The following is a 15,701-nucleotide window of genomic DNA, read 5'->3' on the forward strand; positions in this document are numbered from 1 at the left end:
CTTTTCAGAGCGAGTGAACAGTTCTTTCTAAGCACCCAACACACACACACACCACACACCACACACACACAGATTAGCTTTCCCTCGTTTGGCCCTGCACTGCTAAATCAGGACACAGCAGCCAGCAAACAAGCTCAAACCCGAATCCAGCAACAGCATGAACAACTTCACTCTGTCCAACTTCTTATGTGTAACTTCGCTTACACATCTGAGTCGCCATGACCCTCCTTCTGTAAGATCCTCCACTGTTTCAACAGGTTTGTGATTCCCCTCCTTCTCTCTTCACTCCATGCGTCCCCCAGAACAATACGTCACTCCCACTGGGACAATCCAAATCCATGCAATCAGATCAGATCAAAAATCCACAGGGTTTTGCGTCCACATGTTCCTCCCCTGTAACTTCCCTGCACGGACCAGCAGCACCTGAAACCACTCCAGCCACTCCTCCTGCTGCACTGAGCTCACTCTCTCTCTCTCTCTCTCTCTCTCTTTCACTCTTTCACTCTTTCACACACACACACACAGGCATGGGAACACTCCCCCCAAACTAGTGACCAGAGCTCAGGCAGTGCGGGAGTCCACCGCTGACTGAGTTCACAGCAGTGGCGGGATAAAGCTCCGGGACTCTCCAGAAACACCACCCACCCCTCACCCACCCCCACACACACTCTTTTGGGATTGGCACAATACAGAGAGAGAGAGACAGACAGAGAGAGTGTGTGTGTATGTGTGTTTGGTTGGGGGGATTTCTATGGCACCGGGTCTTAGGTGTACTCCGTAATTCGACTCTGAGTAACAGAAAGGGAACAAAAGAGCCCCCTCACTGGCAGCAGGACACACAGCCGGGGAGGGAGGGACACACGGCCTGCCACCTGACCCCGGCCCCTTTATTACAGGCCAGAGACTACAGGAGAGTCCAAAAGTCCAAACTCCAGTTACACACACACACACACACACACACACACACACACACACATAGAGCAAGGCTGTGATTATTAACCTGCAGTATCATTATTCCGTTATTAATCTCATAAGCAAAGATTAGGACACACCAAATTACTCTCTCTCAGTCTTTCCTTATAAAAGTGCTGTCACTGTTGAAGTATTAACACATACAATTAATCTATAAACTTTAATAATGATGTTTGGCCCCAACATCCTCCTGTAATTCGCCTGGTAAAGTATTAGCAGTTTTATTTAGCAATGTAAACACAGCATAGCTACTAACAAATACAAAAGGCAGATAATTGCATTTTTGTATTTATGCTGAAATTTATTTATAGAGTAATTCTCATAACTAACTCTCAGTGTGCGTCTCTGTATTTTATCTGTTTTTAGCTTTTCAATCTCACTGTACTGATTAACAGACCAATAGAAATACTTAAAAATGACCTGAAATCCACTCTTTTTACCTTGACGTCCATTAAAAGTTTAGAAGATTTTGGAGATACTTGTTTTTCCTACAAAAAGAGCTTGCTACCGCACAACCACAAAATAGCTCAATGGGTGGTGTCAGGCCACATCCGATAACTTTTATAACTGCTTCCGTTTCTATTAGTCTGAAATCTGTTACTACCACAATCTCATAATACTTATACTTATGCTCATTTAGATGTACAGCTCTGGAAAAAATAAAAATAAAAGACCACTTAAAAATAATGCCTTTCTTTGATTTTACCAAATTGAAAACCTCTGAATTTTTGCACCAGGAGTGGCATAAAGTTATCCAAAAGCAGTGTGTAAGACTGGTGAAGGAGAACATGCCAAGATGCATGAAAACTGTGATTTAAAACAGGGTTATTTCACCAAATATTGATTTCTGAACTCTTTTTTTTCCTGTGCATTATTTTAGGTCTGAAAGTTATTTCAGCCATTTCTCATATATTGTCCATAGTTTACAGAATAAAACAACAATGTTCATTTTACTCAAACATCCCTATAAATAGCAAAATCAGATAAACTGATTCAGAAAATCAAGTGGTCACTTAATTCTTTTGAGAGCTGTATTTAAAAATAGATAACTCATGATTCTATAATTTACATAAAAGAAAGAGTTTGTAACGTGATGTATACTGCAACCTTTTACCTTTTCCATGTGTTTTTAGATTCAGTTTTAATAGTGTTCTTGATCATTTACATCCAATATGTAAAATATTTGAGAGCTGGATCTCCAGGGAGGTAAAACACCCTTATATTTAAGGCTTAGCATCAGTACCCTCAGGTTACTGAATGTATCCTGTTCATTAGAGTAAGGGAAGTATCATCACTTCACCAGAGTAAGTGTAAATCTGTGGGTTCACAATCACAGAGGCTTCCTGTAAGTTCATAAGAGCTCATGGAACATCTGCTGAAGGCATTGTGAGGAGGCTGAGAAGTGCCTGGCAGCTTGACCACAGCAGCTTCTGCCAGCTAGCAAAGCCTGGCTCTCACTCAGCTGGACCACACTCCTCTAAAGAGAGCTCTCCCAGAGCCCAACGTCAGAGAGACAAAGAGAGAGAGAGAGACAGAAAGAGAGAGAGAGACAAAAAGAGAGAGAGAGAGAGGCACAGTTGTTTACACACATTGGTCAGGTAGCTATGCAATAAGCCGCAACTGGGAAACACTTTTCGTCGCCTGCTTCAAATTAGTACAGCCTTTAAAACTAATCATCTGCTGCTTCCAACACTCTTGAGATTCTTCTCTCTAATGGAACCGAAACAAATCCGTAAAGAAGCTCTATGTTCATGTGAGGGGGTTTATTTCAGGACCCCAGCATAACGTGTAAACAAGGAGCTATCTGAGTTATGTCAGTGGAATCGTGGAAGCATGCAGAAGTGTCAGTTAACATTAACTGGAGCCCACAGCGTACTCTGAGAACATACACACACACACACACACACATCTATTTAAAGTCAGGCAGTATAAACAAACATAATATAGTGCAGGCTTGTATAATTTAAAGGTTTTTAATTAAAACATTAACATGGACATATAGGGTCGTTCTCATTCTAAGTGTTATGTCCTCTACTGTAGCTATCTGTAGAGACTTTACACAGAAATAACATAGCTGTCAAACATGTAATCTGCATATAGAACTACAGAGTACAGTTACATACAGATACTATCATGTAAAATCACCTAGAAAAGTCCTGGTATCTCTTTCCTAACATCCATTTGAGGTTAATGTAAAAATTATTCATTCTAAAGCATTTTAAAGCATTTTTATTGCTGTATTTATCATCAAATATTAAGAAAATGCAAATTACAACTGTCAGATTCATATTATCTCAAAAAGTAAAAAATGTCTGACAGCAACAGTGTAGTCACCTTATATTTTCAAAATTTCATTTTCAGAACTTTTGCAGGATTTCTATTGGTCCTTTTATCATAAAATTGGGACACAATATAAAGAACAGATTCCAGATTTCTATATGTGACTACTCTATATACAGCTTTAAAAAAAAAAAGAAAAAGAGACCACTTCAGTTTCTGAATCAGTTTTTATGATGATCTATTTATAGGTATATATTTGCGTAAAATAACTATTGTTGTTTTTATTCTATAAACTACAGACAACATTTCTCCCAAATTCCAGATAAAATATTGTCATTTAGAGCATTTATTTGCAGAAAACAAAAATGATGCAGAGCTTGCAGACCTCAAATAATTCAAAGAAAACAAGTTCATATTCATAAAGTTTGTAAATGCTCAGAAATCCCTATTTGGTGAAATAACTTTGGTTTTTAATACAGTTTTTATGCATCTTGGCATGTTCTCCTCCACCACGCTGCTTTTGGATATATTTATGCCACTCCTGGTGCAAAAATTCAAGCAGTATTTTAGAATCAAAGAAAATCATCATTTTAAGTGGTCTCTTACTTTTTTTCCAGAGCTGTATGTGTCAATAAATGTGCATTGCTGAAATGTTAACAGGGAGACTTCTAAGTGAAATGACAAAAAAGCATAATGTCCCAAACTTATAGCTTAGTTCTTCAGGAATCTTGCTGGAGATGTGTCTGTATATGAGATTTGTAGCACGTCTGATTTATGTACTGCCATCTGATTAATACCATCCTCTATAAAATATTATTTTGATATTTTATTTTTTTTACATTACAGTAAATTATGAATTTTAAACCAGAGGCATATAAATAATAAACAGGGTTTCAATTCCATTTTAACATCTAATACTTTTAGTATTGTACTATCATATATATATATATATATATATAAGTCTAAAGATTATTTAACATATAAATTGTACATTTTGTAACACATTTTGTAAGACTGGCTTTATACCCAGTGTAGTTTTTGTGCTATAAATTCCTAATTCTCCCGGTGTTCATGTTTATGCATCATCATCAACTTTACAGTAAACTCACACTGTTATTAATGTGAGATCTTTGTATTTATTGCCCTCTATTTCATAAATATTTAACAGTTTGGGAAAGCTGTTCCAGCCTCAAGCTTGGGTTAAATGACAGGATTAGTGCTGCTACTTAACTCACTCCCCTTTCACTGTTGGCTCTCTGAAAAAAAAGCCACTAGCTAGAAAACGGGTTCCAGCCAAAGTGGCCAAACAAATGTATGGGTAACTCTGTCCAGAGGCAGAGTCCTTAAAAGCCTGGCCTTATTTCCCCCCAAAGAAAACACTCCTGCCTATTGAGCCGCTGTTTACAGAGTGAATACGTGAGCGAAATCCTAACTGCGCCAAATACAGTTTCAAACCAAGTACCAGCAGTGACATTTAATGTATGCAGTTCTATTTGCATATTGAAGCATTTCATATTCAGAACAGGCCTGCCTAGCAACCAGCACTGGATCGTATTTGGTGAGAGGCCGCGGAGAAGCACCCGACACACAAAAAGCGTGAAACAGTGAGTAAAGAAATTTGGTTAGTTTTTGGGTGAGTGAAGAAAAAAAATCAGAAAAAAGCGCAAAGCAGCTACAGAAAAGCTACAAAAGCAAAGAAAATAAAGAACAAAAAAAAATACCTTCGTCAACATCTGATATATAGTCTTCAGTGAGCATTTCGGGTACATTGGCTCTACGAACTGCAATATTTAATCATTAGTTAGTAATAAAAGTAATAAAAGCAATAATACAAAACTTAGGTATTAAAAATAATATTATTAAATAATATTGCTGAAATAATAGTAAAACAATAATAAAAAAAGCATGGAATGAATGATGTCATTTTAAGTTTAAGGGCAAAATGCTTACCTTCATCGTCAGACATGTCCAGAACCTCGTTCATTGTTTCTGGGACATTCATCTTATGCTTCTCGGTAACCGTCTGCAAAAGAGCAGAATGTTATAAAACAAGTGAAACGGCCCCGCCGGGTGTCCTCACTGTTTCTGAAAGGCTGTTCAGACACGGTTGAACTGAGCTGGACTTCAGTGGCCCTTGTTTGCCAGCAGTGAAAAAAAAACAACAACACAACAACAGAAACTGTCACCACTTCTTCGTTTTTCTTCCGTTCCTACTAAATACTCCTCAAAATATGGGCAAGCAATAAAGCAACTGTGGGCCAATATCCATTCAGCTCCTCATAGAAGGAGTTCTAATCTAGGGTCAAACTGCTCTTTTGTTTAGAAAGACAGTACTGACTGCAATAGATCCTAAATTAACACCTCCCCTCTGATATAGTACCTAGAAATTACTTAAACAAGGAAATTATCCTACATAAATGATACTTCTGTAATAAAGGACCTAAACCTAGTGTTTATGCAGCTCTGGAAAAAAATATGATAAATCAATATTTGAATATTTGTGCATCTTGGCACTGCTTTTGCATCAAGATTCATGCATCTTGGCACTGCTTTTGAATAACTTTATGCCACTCCTGGTGATAAAATTCAGGCAGTTCAGCTTGGTTTGATGGCCTGTGATCATCCATCTTCCTCTTGATTATATTCCAGAGGTTTTCAAATTGTTAAAATCAAGGAAAAACATCATCATTATGTGGTCTCTTATTTTTTTCCAGAGTATTCATGTATTATATTCTTAAGGCTGGAGTTTGGTGAATAGAACTGGCTGAAATGTACAGTAAATGTGCTGCAAAAGCTCATATGGTGTGAAGCTGGAGTCTTACCAGTGTGGTCAGAGTCTCCTCTGTCACAACCCTGAGAGTATCCACCACCGAGATGTAACCCAGTCGCCTGGCGATGGACAAAGCCGTGTTTCCATTCTACAACAAACACAAGTCAATTTTAAAGCCAATACATTAATTTCGGGTTGATTTTGTGCATTTTTATTAAACACCATGGTATGCAGAGCAGAGTTTTTCAATCCTGGTCTTAAGTCTTGCTGCCCTGCACATTTATTGCTTTTCATAATCCTAATTTAGTTAATCAGCTAATTGACGAGCCCTTTCTGAGTAGAAAGCATGTGTTAAAATAGAGAAATCACTTTTAGGCTTTGCTAAAACTCCCATTCACTCCAATTAATGCTGCCTTGCCATGAGCACGTTGGGCAGTTTTAGCATCTTTTTGCCTGTAATGCAATGTAAGTGTCACTGCTGATTATAATGTACAATATAATATAATAAAGACATTCTGGAGACTACATGCCCACAGTATCGTAGTAAGTGAATGTTCTCTGAAGTTCTACAAAATCTCTGAATCTCTGAACACTCACCACTGTGAGTTCGTTGGGTGCCGCTCCGTGCTGCAGTAGGAGGTTAATGATGTGTGTGTGGCCTTGCTGTGCTGCCTGGTGCAGGGGCGTGTACCCATTCTACATACAGACAAACAGAGCAGAAAAGACATTTAAAATAAACACTCAAATACAAAAAAGCAACAATATGTGGTAAAAATTCTTCCCTTTAATCTGAGCAATGAAAGAATTTACAGTCACCTTAGTTTTGGCATTGACTTTAGCCTGGTTTTTCAGGAGGAAGTGCACCATCTTCACATTGCCATAGTGACAGGCGACATGCAGGGGGGTGTACCCCATCTGAAGAGAGAGAGAAAGAGAGAGGGAGAAAAAAGAGAGAGAGAGAGAGAGAGAGAGAGAGAGAGAGAGAGAGAGAGAGAGAGAGAAAGAGAGAGAGTAGATGACATCATTTATTTAGTGTAAAATTTCAAGTGACCACTTTATTTTTTTATTATTATTTTTTTTTAGGTTTGGTCTAATTAAAAAAATAGTTAAGTAAATGAATTATTATCTGTGAACCAAATACACCTAAGTTGGTCCAACTACATATTTTGCATTGTGTTAGCTACATTTGTTATTTCAGTTATTTATTAAGCAGTATCAAAGTTGACCATACTCAAACTTTATGCTGCAACAAGTAAATGTAAAACACACTGAATGTAATTAAAAGAAACACAAAAAATTAAACATATTTTTAACCAATGCATTTTTATTCGTAAAAATGGACATATTTATTCAACTAAAAGTAAGATTCAAGGACTATATAAATACAACAATGTCCTGTTTTAATATTATGACTTTTTATAATGCATTTTCTCTTTTTTCATTGAATAGTATTTTATTTATTAAACATGACTTAAATAACAACAATGATGATGATGACAAATATTATTGCTATTATCCACTGTAATATGTCTTAAAAACATAATAATACAACTTCTATTACTTCTACTGCCACTAATAATAATAATAATAATAATAATAATAGAAATTGCAACAATAACATAACACTGTTGCAATTTTGTTTATTTTATTTTGATCTGCCAAAATCTTACTTTTAACATCTTATATGTGTCTTTAGAATTTGGTAACTATTGCATTTTGTTTTTATTTACATTTTACACAACTTTTTATCACTTACTCACTCCCTCACAACACATTACATGACACCTCCCAGACCACAATCACCAGAATATTGACTTCACCTGTTACAGCCACCCCTGTATACCCCCTCACCACACACCCACCTGGCTGAGTATTTGTTCTGGTTCGGTTCATTCACCTACAAAGCGTTTCTCTTGCCTGCGTTTCTGTTTATCTGTGTATGACGCTTTGTTTATGGATCGTCTCTTTCTAATAAAGCCTCATTATTTTATCCAAGCTTGTCTCATTCCTGCCTGACCCTGCACCTTTTTGAAATTGGCATTGTAATAATACTGTTTTAATGCACTATAATGATTTCTGTTGTATAAGAAAGTGCCATAACAATATTACGTATTATTACTATTACATAATAGTTCATTCAATACTATACTTTTCAATACTATTCACAAAAAGTGTCCGCTACAGCTTTTCGATTCAACATGTTGAGACTTTTAGTGTTAAAGAGCTATTAAACCCAAACCATATTTTTTCCATTAATAGCTTAAATGTGATAAACAATGTGGTATACATTTATACATATATACATATATACATTTTAGTAATCAAATTTTAATTCATAATTTTTTATATTTCCTAACCTTTAAAAAACACTTTTATTGTGGTTATTTCTACCTCTGCAGCGTTCTCTCAGTTTCAACTGTGCTAAAGTCAAGTATCACAATGTGCAGAGCATTCAATTAATAATACAGTCCCCTGTTAATGACCAACTATCTGCGACTCACCCCTAACAGAGACACACTGCTGCTGCTGCAGCTCAGCCAATCAGCTCTCCCTCCTGCCCTGCCTCTAAACCCATACATCACCCAGTGCCCCCCCCCCCCATTTTTTTAGCCTTTTTAAAAGTTGAGCTGAGGGTTTAGTTAGAATAGGACTAAACTGATACATGTGAAATGTGAACACCTGTAACTGACAGGATTCACCCCTAGATTTTCACTAGTTTGTCACTAGCAATGTCACTTTTCAAATTCATCCTTTTATTTTAATTTCTGAACATTATTTATTCCTTTTTTATCCGTAAACTCCTCATTCCTCTGGGTGGCTGTCAGGAAAGCTCTGAGCGAGTGTGTATTCTGTGGTTTGGGGAGTTATTGATCAGTGAGTGAGGTTGCTGCCAGAACCGCTGCTCACAGTTCCTCACTATAGCTGCACCCAGTGACCTTCAGCAGCTCCTAGTTTATACAGTACATGAACGACCTGCACTGAGGCGTGAGAGCAGTGGCCAGACAGTGAGCATGTCCTGAGTGTCCTTTTATTTGGAGTTTGAGGGCTGTGTTTGTTTGCCAGTGGAAAAGGTATGTTAAATAATTGAGTACCTTGGTCTCAGGGTCCACAGTGGCACCGTGGTTCACCAGCACTTCGGCCACGTTCACTCGATCCTCTTGTGCTGCCAAGTGAAGAGGAGTCAGGCCACTCTGAAACACATGAGAACAAAGATTTAGATAATGTTCATATTATGAGCCACATGGCTTAATTTTTTTTTATTTTTTTTTTTTTATTTTATTTCTAATTTTTCCCATTTGTCTCCCCAATTTACACGGCCAATTACCCAACCCACTCATTAGGACTCCCCCTATCACTAGTAATGCCACAACACACCAGGAGGGTGAAGACTAGCACATGTTTCCTCCGATACATGTGAAGCCAGCCACCGCTTCTTTTCGAGCTGATTCTTTTCACACAGCCATTAAAAAAAAAACAGATTTGAGCCACATTAAGCAAAAAATCAGATTTGAGTCACTTCAGCCTGGTAATGTGAACGTAGGCTAAGAGAATAAAGAGAGTATCAGCAGTATCAGAAAGGTGTCGGCTGTCATAAGTCAGAGAGAGAGAGAGACTTTATTTGCTTAATACTATGCTTAGAGAAAATCTTCTCCTTGTAAAATAGTTTTAAAAATGAATTATAGTCTTTTTGGATATGACACACCAAGATTTGGGGAATATTTGCTCATTCTTTCTTGCAAAATTGCAATGCACTGCTCATTTTAAGACCATCTGCAGACACAGATTCAGGTCAGGATTCTGAAATTTACCTTCCACTCCCTAAGCCACCTTCTTGTTTTTAGCAGTGTGTTTTTAGAATCACAGTGCTGAAAGGTGATGAAATATATTTTCAGAACTGAGCTGATTAATTATTTCATATAATCTACAGAAGTAGAGAAAAATAATGTGCCAGCCGTGAACGAATGCGTGCACTGTGCTCAAAAAGCTAACGACCTTCCATTAGATTTCCAAATGATGTGTATTATTTCCTATAAATTATGCATGCTTATATATTAGATTAGATGAGGCCCATTTAATGAGAAACCAAACTATAAATCATTCATTGTGCATTTTAGTCTCTACTACTATACTAAGCATTCGTGGAATGCACTCACCTTGTTGCAAAGGCTGATGGTGGCATCACGGGCCATCAGCAGGGTGACCATATCCACGTTACCCTCCTGGGAAGCCAGGTGAAGAGGACTGATGCCCTGCCGAGTGATGGCATTGGTGTCTGCTCCGTACTCCAGCAGTGTGGTGGCTATCTCCATCTGATTTTTCTTGGCAGCTATGTGCAGAGGTGTGTAGCCATTCTAAGAAAGAAAGAGAGAGAAACAAAGAGAGAGAGAGAGAGAGAGAAAGAGAGAAAGAGATAAAAGGTTAATGAGAAACATGGCATTGCTTATCAAACAAAGAGACCAACAGATGGTAATATAAAACTAGAAGCACTGTTGAACACCCACAGTGCAGGTGAAGGCCATAATTAAAACTTTTTGATATCAGTGTTCTCAACAATGTCCTATCAACACTAACATCATTCATCTATATAATTAAAATCAGCAATTTATTTTGATATACTGTTAAGTTACTCATTTAAAATGATTATTTAATAATATGTACATGTAATATTATAATATTTTTGCAAATGTCATTAAATTCAACTGGGAAGTGGTGGTAAATGTATTTAAAAAGTGTTTTAGTAAACACTCAACAACCTTTTTGTCAGTCTTGATGCTGTCAGCCTGCCTGTTCCGGATTCTTAACTTTTCCCCCTTCACACCAGAACTCACATGAAGCTACAGCGTTCCCGCTTACCTAGTTACTGACTGCACCTGTTATTCTGTGTATATATACCCCTCACTTTTGTCCTATCCCTACTGAGTAATACACCTGGTTTCTAGTTTTCTAGCTCTCATACAATGCTTTTTATCTTCTTCTGATACCGATCTGAATTGTTTTCTGTTTTGTGGCCTATTCTATTGATTGCCTAGTTAACAACCTTTTTTGTTTATCACCTCGCCTCTTGCCTTACCTCTTATATTGGATTTACTGGTCATGCCTCTGAACTGCCTGACTACTCACTTTGGTATGTTTCCCCTTTTAGCTTAACCCCTTTTTTAAACAAATCCTGTGATTTGTATCTCCTAGTGTCTGGCCATTATGACAATTTGTAGTATTTGTAGTATTAAAACTAACCGCATCAGTTGGAGGCTGTACTGGAGGCTGAACAGAGATTAGAGTAAAAATATGGAAGCTACATGAAGGAGAACTCTGAGAGTCAACTGTGCAACACAAGGATCTTGTTCTGAAGTAAAATGAGCAACAGTAAATATTTTGACATATTCTGTAAAAAACAAGGAGATATTTGTATTTTTCTCACTTATGGCACGTATAGTGAAAATACAGTACCCCATCTCCTCATGTAAAAGTACATTTGTGGTCTAAACTGAAGATGATGTTCTTAACATAGGAACATGAAAAGATGGGCAACGTCATCAGTTTGCTTCATGGCCAAAAATCTTATTCCACAATGTAACAGAAAACAATGTATGACGTCCAGACAGCAGGGAAATACATTTCCCATGTTGCCTTGCAGGACGAGCGCGAAGACCACGAGCTGCCAAACAGCCAGCGCTGCTGTTGCCCACAGATTTATGACATTTCCAAAACAGGAACCCAGCCCTGGCAGCCCACTCTGTAAAAGCCGGCAGACAGAGTGTGGAATGATGGCAGTGAGTATATGAGAAGAGAAAAAAACGGCCTGTTGGTTTTGGGGAGAGAGGAGATGGGAAAATGTCAGGGGAACCTGGCAACTACGCATCAGCCAGGCCTCTCCACACTTCAGCTCTGGTAATTGCTCGACACGAGGGGAACAAAAAAGAGAACTGGGTCACCATCTTCATTCAGGGCCCCCGGTGGGCTCGCTCGGGGAGGACAAAAGCAACGCAAAGCGCTGAAAAGTGCCAACACAGAGATGCTCCTTTCAAGCTCAAACAAAACACAAACAAGAGGGCATGTGTGAGCACAGGCTTCAAAAAAAGCTCAGTAAAAATCTACCTAATGTTGCCCTGTTCCTAAATTTGACAAACAGGTAAAGCAGTTTTTCCAACCTATGCAATCTTCAAACTGAAGCATTCCTTCATTTCTCAGATATGGTAAAGATAATCCATGCAGTTGCTACATCTAGACTGGATTACTGTAATTCACTGTATTTACTGTGCAATACATTCAAAATGTGTTTAAAGATTGTTAACTGTTACAAACAAAAGAGGGCACATTACAGAATGCAGTGTAAAATAGCATTGGTGGTTTTTAAAGCTATAAATAAACTTGCACATAATTATATTATATTACATTATATTATATTACATACAGAGCATGTCCACACTCTCATAGGTCTCAATCACATTTGACTGTTCCACATCCTCATCTTAAACAAGAAGGTGATTGTACTTTTGCTGTTAACCTTTACAGGCCTTGGAACGTATACAGGCTACAGGTGTAGGTGATACAAAACCCTTTTTCTCTGCAGTATAAACAAAAAAAAAAAAAAAATATATATATATATATATATATATATATATATATATATATATATATATATATATATATATATATATATATTTATATTCTGAAAAATTGAGGGCTTTGAAATCTCCTACAGGACACTTAAAGAAGCGGCCTGTTCTCTCTCTAATCCATTTAATAATTTCAAATTAGTAACAGGAAACAAACCAAATTCTAAAGGTTTAAAAAAAATAGATAACCGTATAAAGTAAGGTTTGGAGGACACAAAATATTTGATTTGTATTTAGGAAACTATTGATTTTAAAATGAAATTTAGGAAAGCAAGAATTTTATGATTTTATATTTAAGTTGCAGATTTACTTAATTTTTTAAAAATTATTTCTATTACAAATACAATTAGGATTTGCAGTAATGTTTAATATCAAACAAGAAAGCTTTTTATGCAGTGCCTGAATATAAATCTTGGTAGAAAATACCAACAATTCTGGTCTTTTAAGGGGATAATGCACCAAAGATTTTATTTGTCTCCCCAGTGACATTAGACACGCCCCATCTGTGACTGTTACTCTAACATAGAGCTTTACAGATCTGTGTATTTCACATTCTTTTAAGTCGTGAATAATTGACAGACAGCGCAAGACAAGAGCACGATGGCAATGTGTTTTGATGTTTTCAAATATAAAAAACATAAAAGCAAATTTCAGTTAAATAATAGCAAAGTGAAATAAAATTAATTTATGTTCAGTCAAAGTGCTTTTCTCTTTTCATTTTTATTTCCAAAACTGCAGGATGTGAGAGAGAGCAGAATGCCTGTATCTGCTATATTAAGCTACAATTAAGTCATTGTACTGAACATATATATAATTCTTATATATGTCAAAACATATAACTAATAATAACTTTCAGTTACTGTGCAGATTTTTAAGTATATTCATTTTATAGTTGATTGCTGAAGGCTCTGGGTGAGGTGTTTTTTTTTTGCTGTGGTAAAGAAGTGATGGTATATGGTATTGCACAGTGCACAGTGATCCAGACATGATTGCACGGCTGACTGTTGACTGTTGTCAGGGTTTTAATCAGTGAGTAGCGCACTGATGTTTCCTGTGTTTCCTGCCACCAAGATAGAAACACACCAGAAATTTACCTGAACACACCTCACTAGCAGACCACCACGCCCATCAGCGTAAATATATTCCTAAACTCAGATGCTATCGTAATGGAGCGGGCGCAAGGCGTAAAAATAGACTGCAGATAGGTTGTAGGATGCGCAGGGTGTTCGGTGGGGCCCCTTAATGTTTTAACAAAACCATTGCCTTAACAGATCACAGAACTTTTGTGGTTTAATTTATCACAAAAGCAGAACTAGGCCCCTTGCTGTGACAGCAGTTCCAGGCCCAAAGCTCAGGCATTTGATTAAAAGCAGTCCGTCATTCGACAAAGACATGCTTTGGGTTTGCAGTCATACATATGTCATCTGCTGAGTTTATCAGGGAATCAGTTACTCAGACAGCTCTGGGACTTGTGTGTGAGTGTGTGTGTGTGTTTTCTCTGTGTGTGAATGGAGAAAAACCTGTGTGTGTGTTTTCTCTGTGTGTGAATGGAGAAAAACCTTTGAAACTTGGAAAGTGTCCCCAGCTCATGATGCTTAGCATATATCTAAATATTTGCAGTGAGTCCAGTGAGATGAAAGCAGAGAACTGCCAGAACTCCTCACCACGGAATAAAAAAGTTCCTATCAAGATGGTCTAATTGCTTTGGCATGCTGCTTTCCAAACAGGTCATGGCCAGCTTTCCCGCGGGACCCTGGAGGGTGGGCTGTTCATTACTGAGACTTTCAGTGCTCCAGAGACCCCAACAGCATGAGGCCGCTGGTACTTACCCGCACGACACCAGCAAAGTGGAAGAGTTGAAGGGGGATGTGAATGAGGACGTACATAGACACGCACACACACTTCTGAGGTTGAGGTTTGGACTGCAAGGGGTATGATGGAAAAAGGAAGGAATGTGGACTGGAAGCATATGTGCCTAGGGTTGGAGGAACTGTGGCCGTCTATGTACCAAATGCACCAAAGGATAAGGATGTGTTTGACTGTCTCAAAACTAACAGAACTGTGTTTCTTAGCCTTGATCCTGGTGGCCCACAGTAAAGCATGATTTTGAGTGTTCTTTGAGTCAACACCCAATTCCTCCAATGAATGGCTTGGAGCTGAACTGAGCTAAATTGGGTTTCAAGAGTCAAAAAACACTCAAATGAAAAATAAAACTGTAAATTAGTTTTAATATACAATTTGAGTCACTACAGTTAGAGACAGGCTTAGAGAAGACTAAACTAAACAAACTCTAAATGCTAAACAGTATAGCTTAGATTGTTGCAGTACTCAGGACCCCTAATATTTAACTGAAAAGCTAATTTATTACTCATAAACTCAGTGTGCATCCAGGCCATATCTGAGGCAAACAGCCACTTCCCTGCATAAAACATATCCCATTTTTATTGATGAAAAACAAGATATATTTGAGAATAGCGCCTCCAAATTGCCGACATTGTTTAATAATACACAGGTCACAGGTGTTTAACGATTCAAATTTTAACCGATTTGTCAAATGCCTGCTGAATCCTGATTGGCTGACAGAATTCACAAATTTGGATTAATGAAGAGGTCCTTTTTAGCATTACCTTTAGTTTGCCTAATAGAGGTATATCATTTTTGTGAATTATGATTTCATTTTTATTTTATAGATACGGGTCAATAGATATGGCTTAAATTGCGTATGACATCTATTTTACACCTGTTAGCATATTATGCAAATTTACATATACCGTTAGCATATTATGCAAATTTACATATACTGTTAGCATATTATGCAATTTACAGTCTGCCTGCTCTTGACTCTGTTTCAAACAACAAAGACTCCAATTTCCCGCATTCACCCACACCTAACTTTTCTGACACTGCTGATCACGTGACGCTATGGTGTTCACACTCTCCTTGCTTCTGATTGCACACACCTGGTCTATTTATTATAAATATCCCTCTGTTCTTGTACTGTAAACATTATGGGCTATTTACGCAATAAAAGTACTTTTGTTAAAAAAAAAAATAACTCTCTG

The 15,701-nt window shown here is 37.5% G+C and overlaps 1 protein-coding gene across 37 annotated transcripts in view; it reads right to left on the bottom strand.

Moving 5' to 3' along the window:
- ank3b (ankyrin 3b) overlaps nucleotides 1-15,701 on the bottom strand; it is a 177,924-nt gene that overhangs the window by 48,283 nt on the left and 113,940 nt on the right. For 28 of the 37 annotated variants that reach the window (XM_049464977.1, XM_049464984.1, XM_049464983.1 and 25 more), the window contains 7 exons: nucleotides 10,177-10,374; nucleotides 9,115-9,213; nucleotides 6,839-6,937; nucleotides 6,620-6,718; nucleotides 6,075-6,170; nucleotides 5,203-5,275; nucleotides 4,974-5,033 (listed from right to left, as the gene is read on the bottom strand). In XM_049464977.1, coding sequence (XP_049320934.1) covers nucleotides 4,974-5,033; nucleotides 5,203-5,275; nucleotides 6,075-6,170; nucleotides 6,620-6,718; nucleotides 6,839-6,937; nucleotides 9,115-9,213; nucleotides 10,177-10,374 — 724 coding nt within the window. Of the gene's footprint in view, nucleotides 1-204; nucleotides 635-4,973; nucleotides 5,034-5,202; nucleotides 5,276-6,074; nucleotides 6,171-6,619; nucleotides 6,719-6,838; nucleotides 6,938-9,114; nucleotides 9,214-10,176; nucleotides 10,375-15,701 lie in introns of those variants that run through there. The other 9 variants (XM_049464979.1, XM_049464970.1, XM_049464978.1 and 6 more) reach the window with 2 other exon arrangements.

This window comes from Astyanax mexicanus, chromosome 15, assembly GCF_023375975.1.
Source record: "Astyanax mexicanus isolate ESR-SI-001 chromosome 15, AstMex3_surface, whole genome shotgun sequence".
Classification (NCBI taxonomy): Eukaryota; Metazoa; Chordata; class Actinopteri; order Characiformes; family Acestrorhamphidae; genus Astyanax; species Astyanax mexicanus.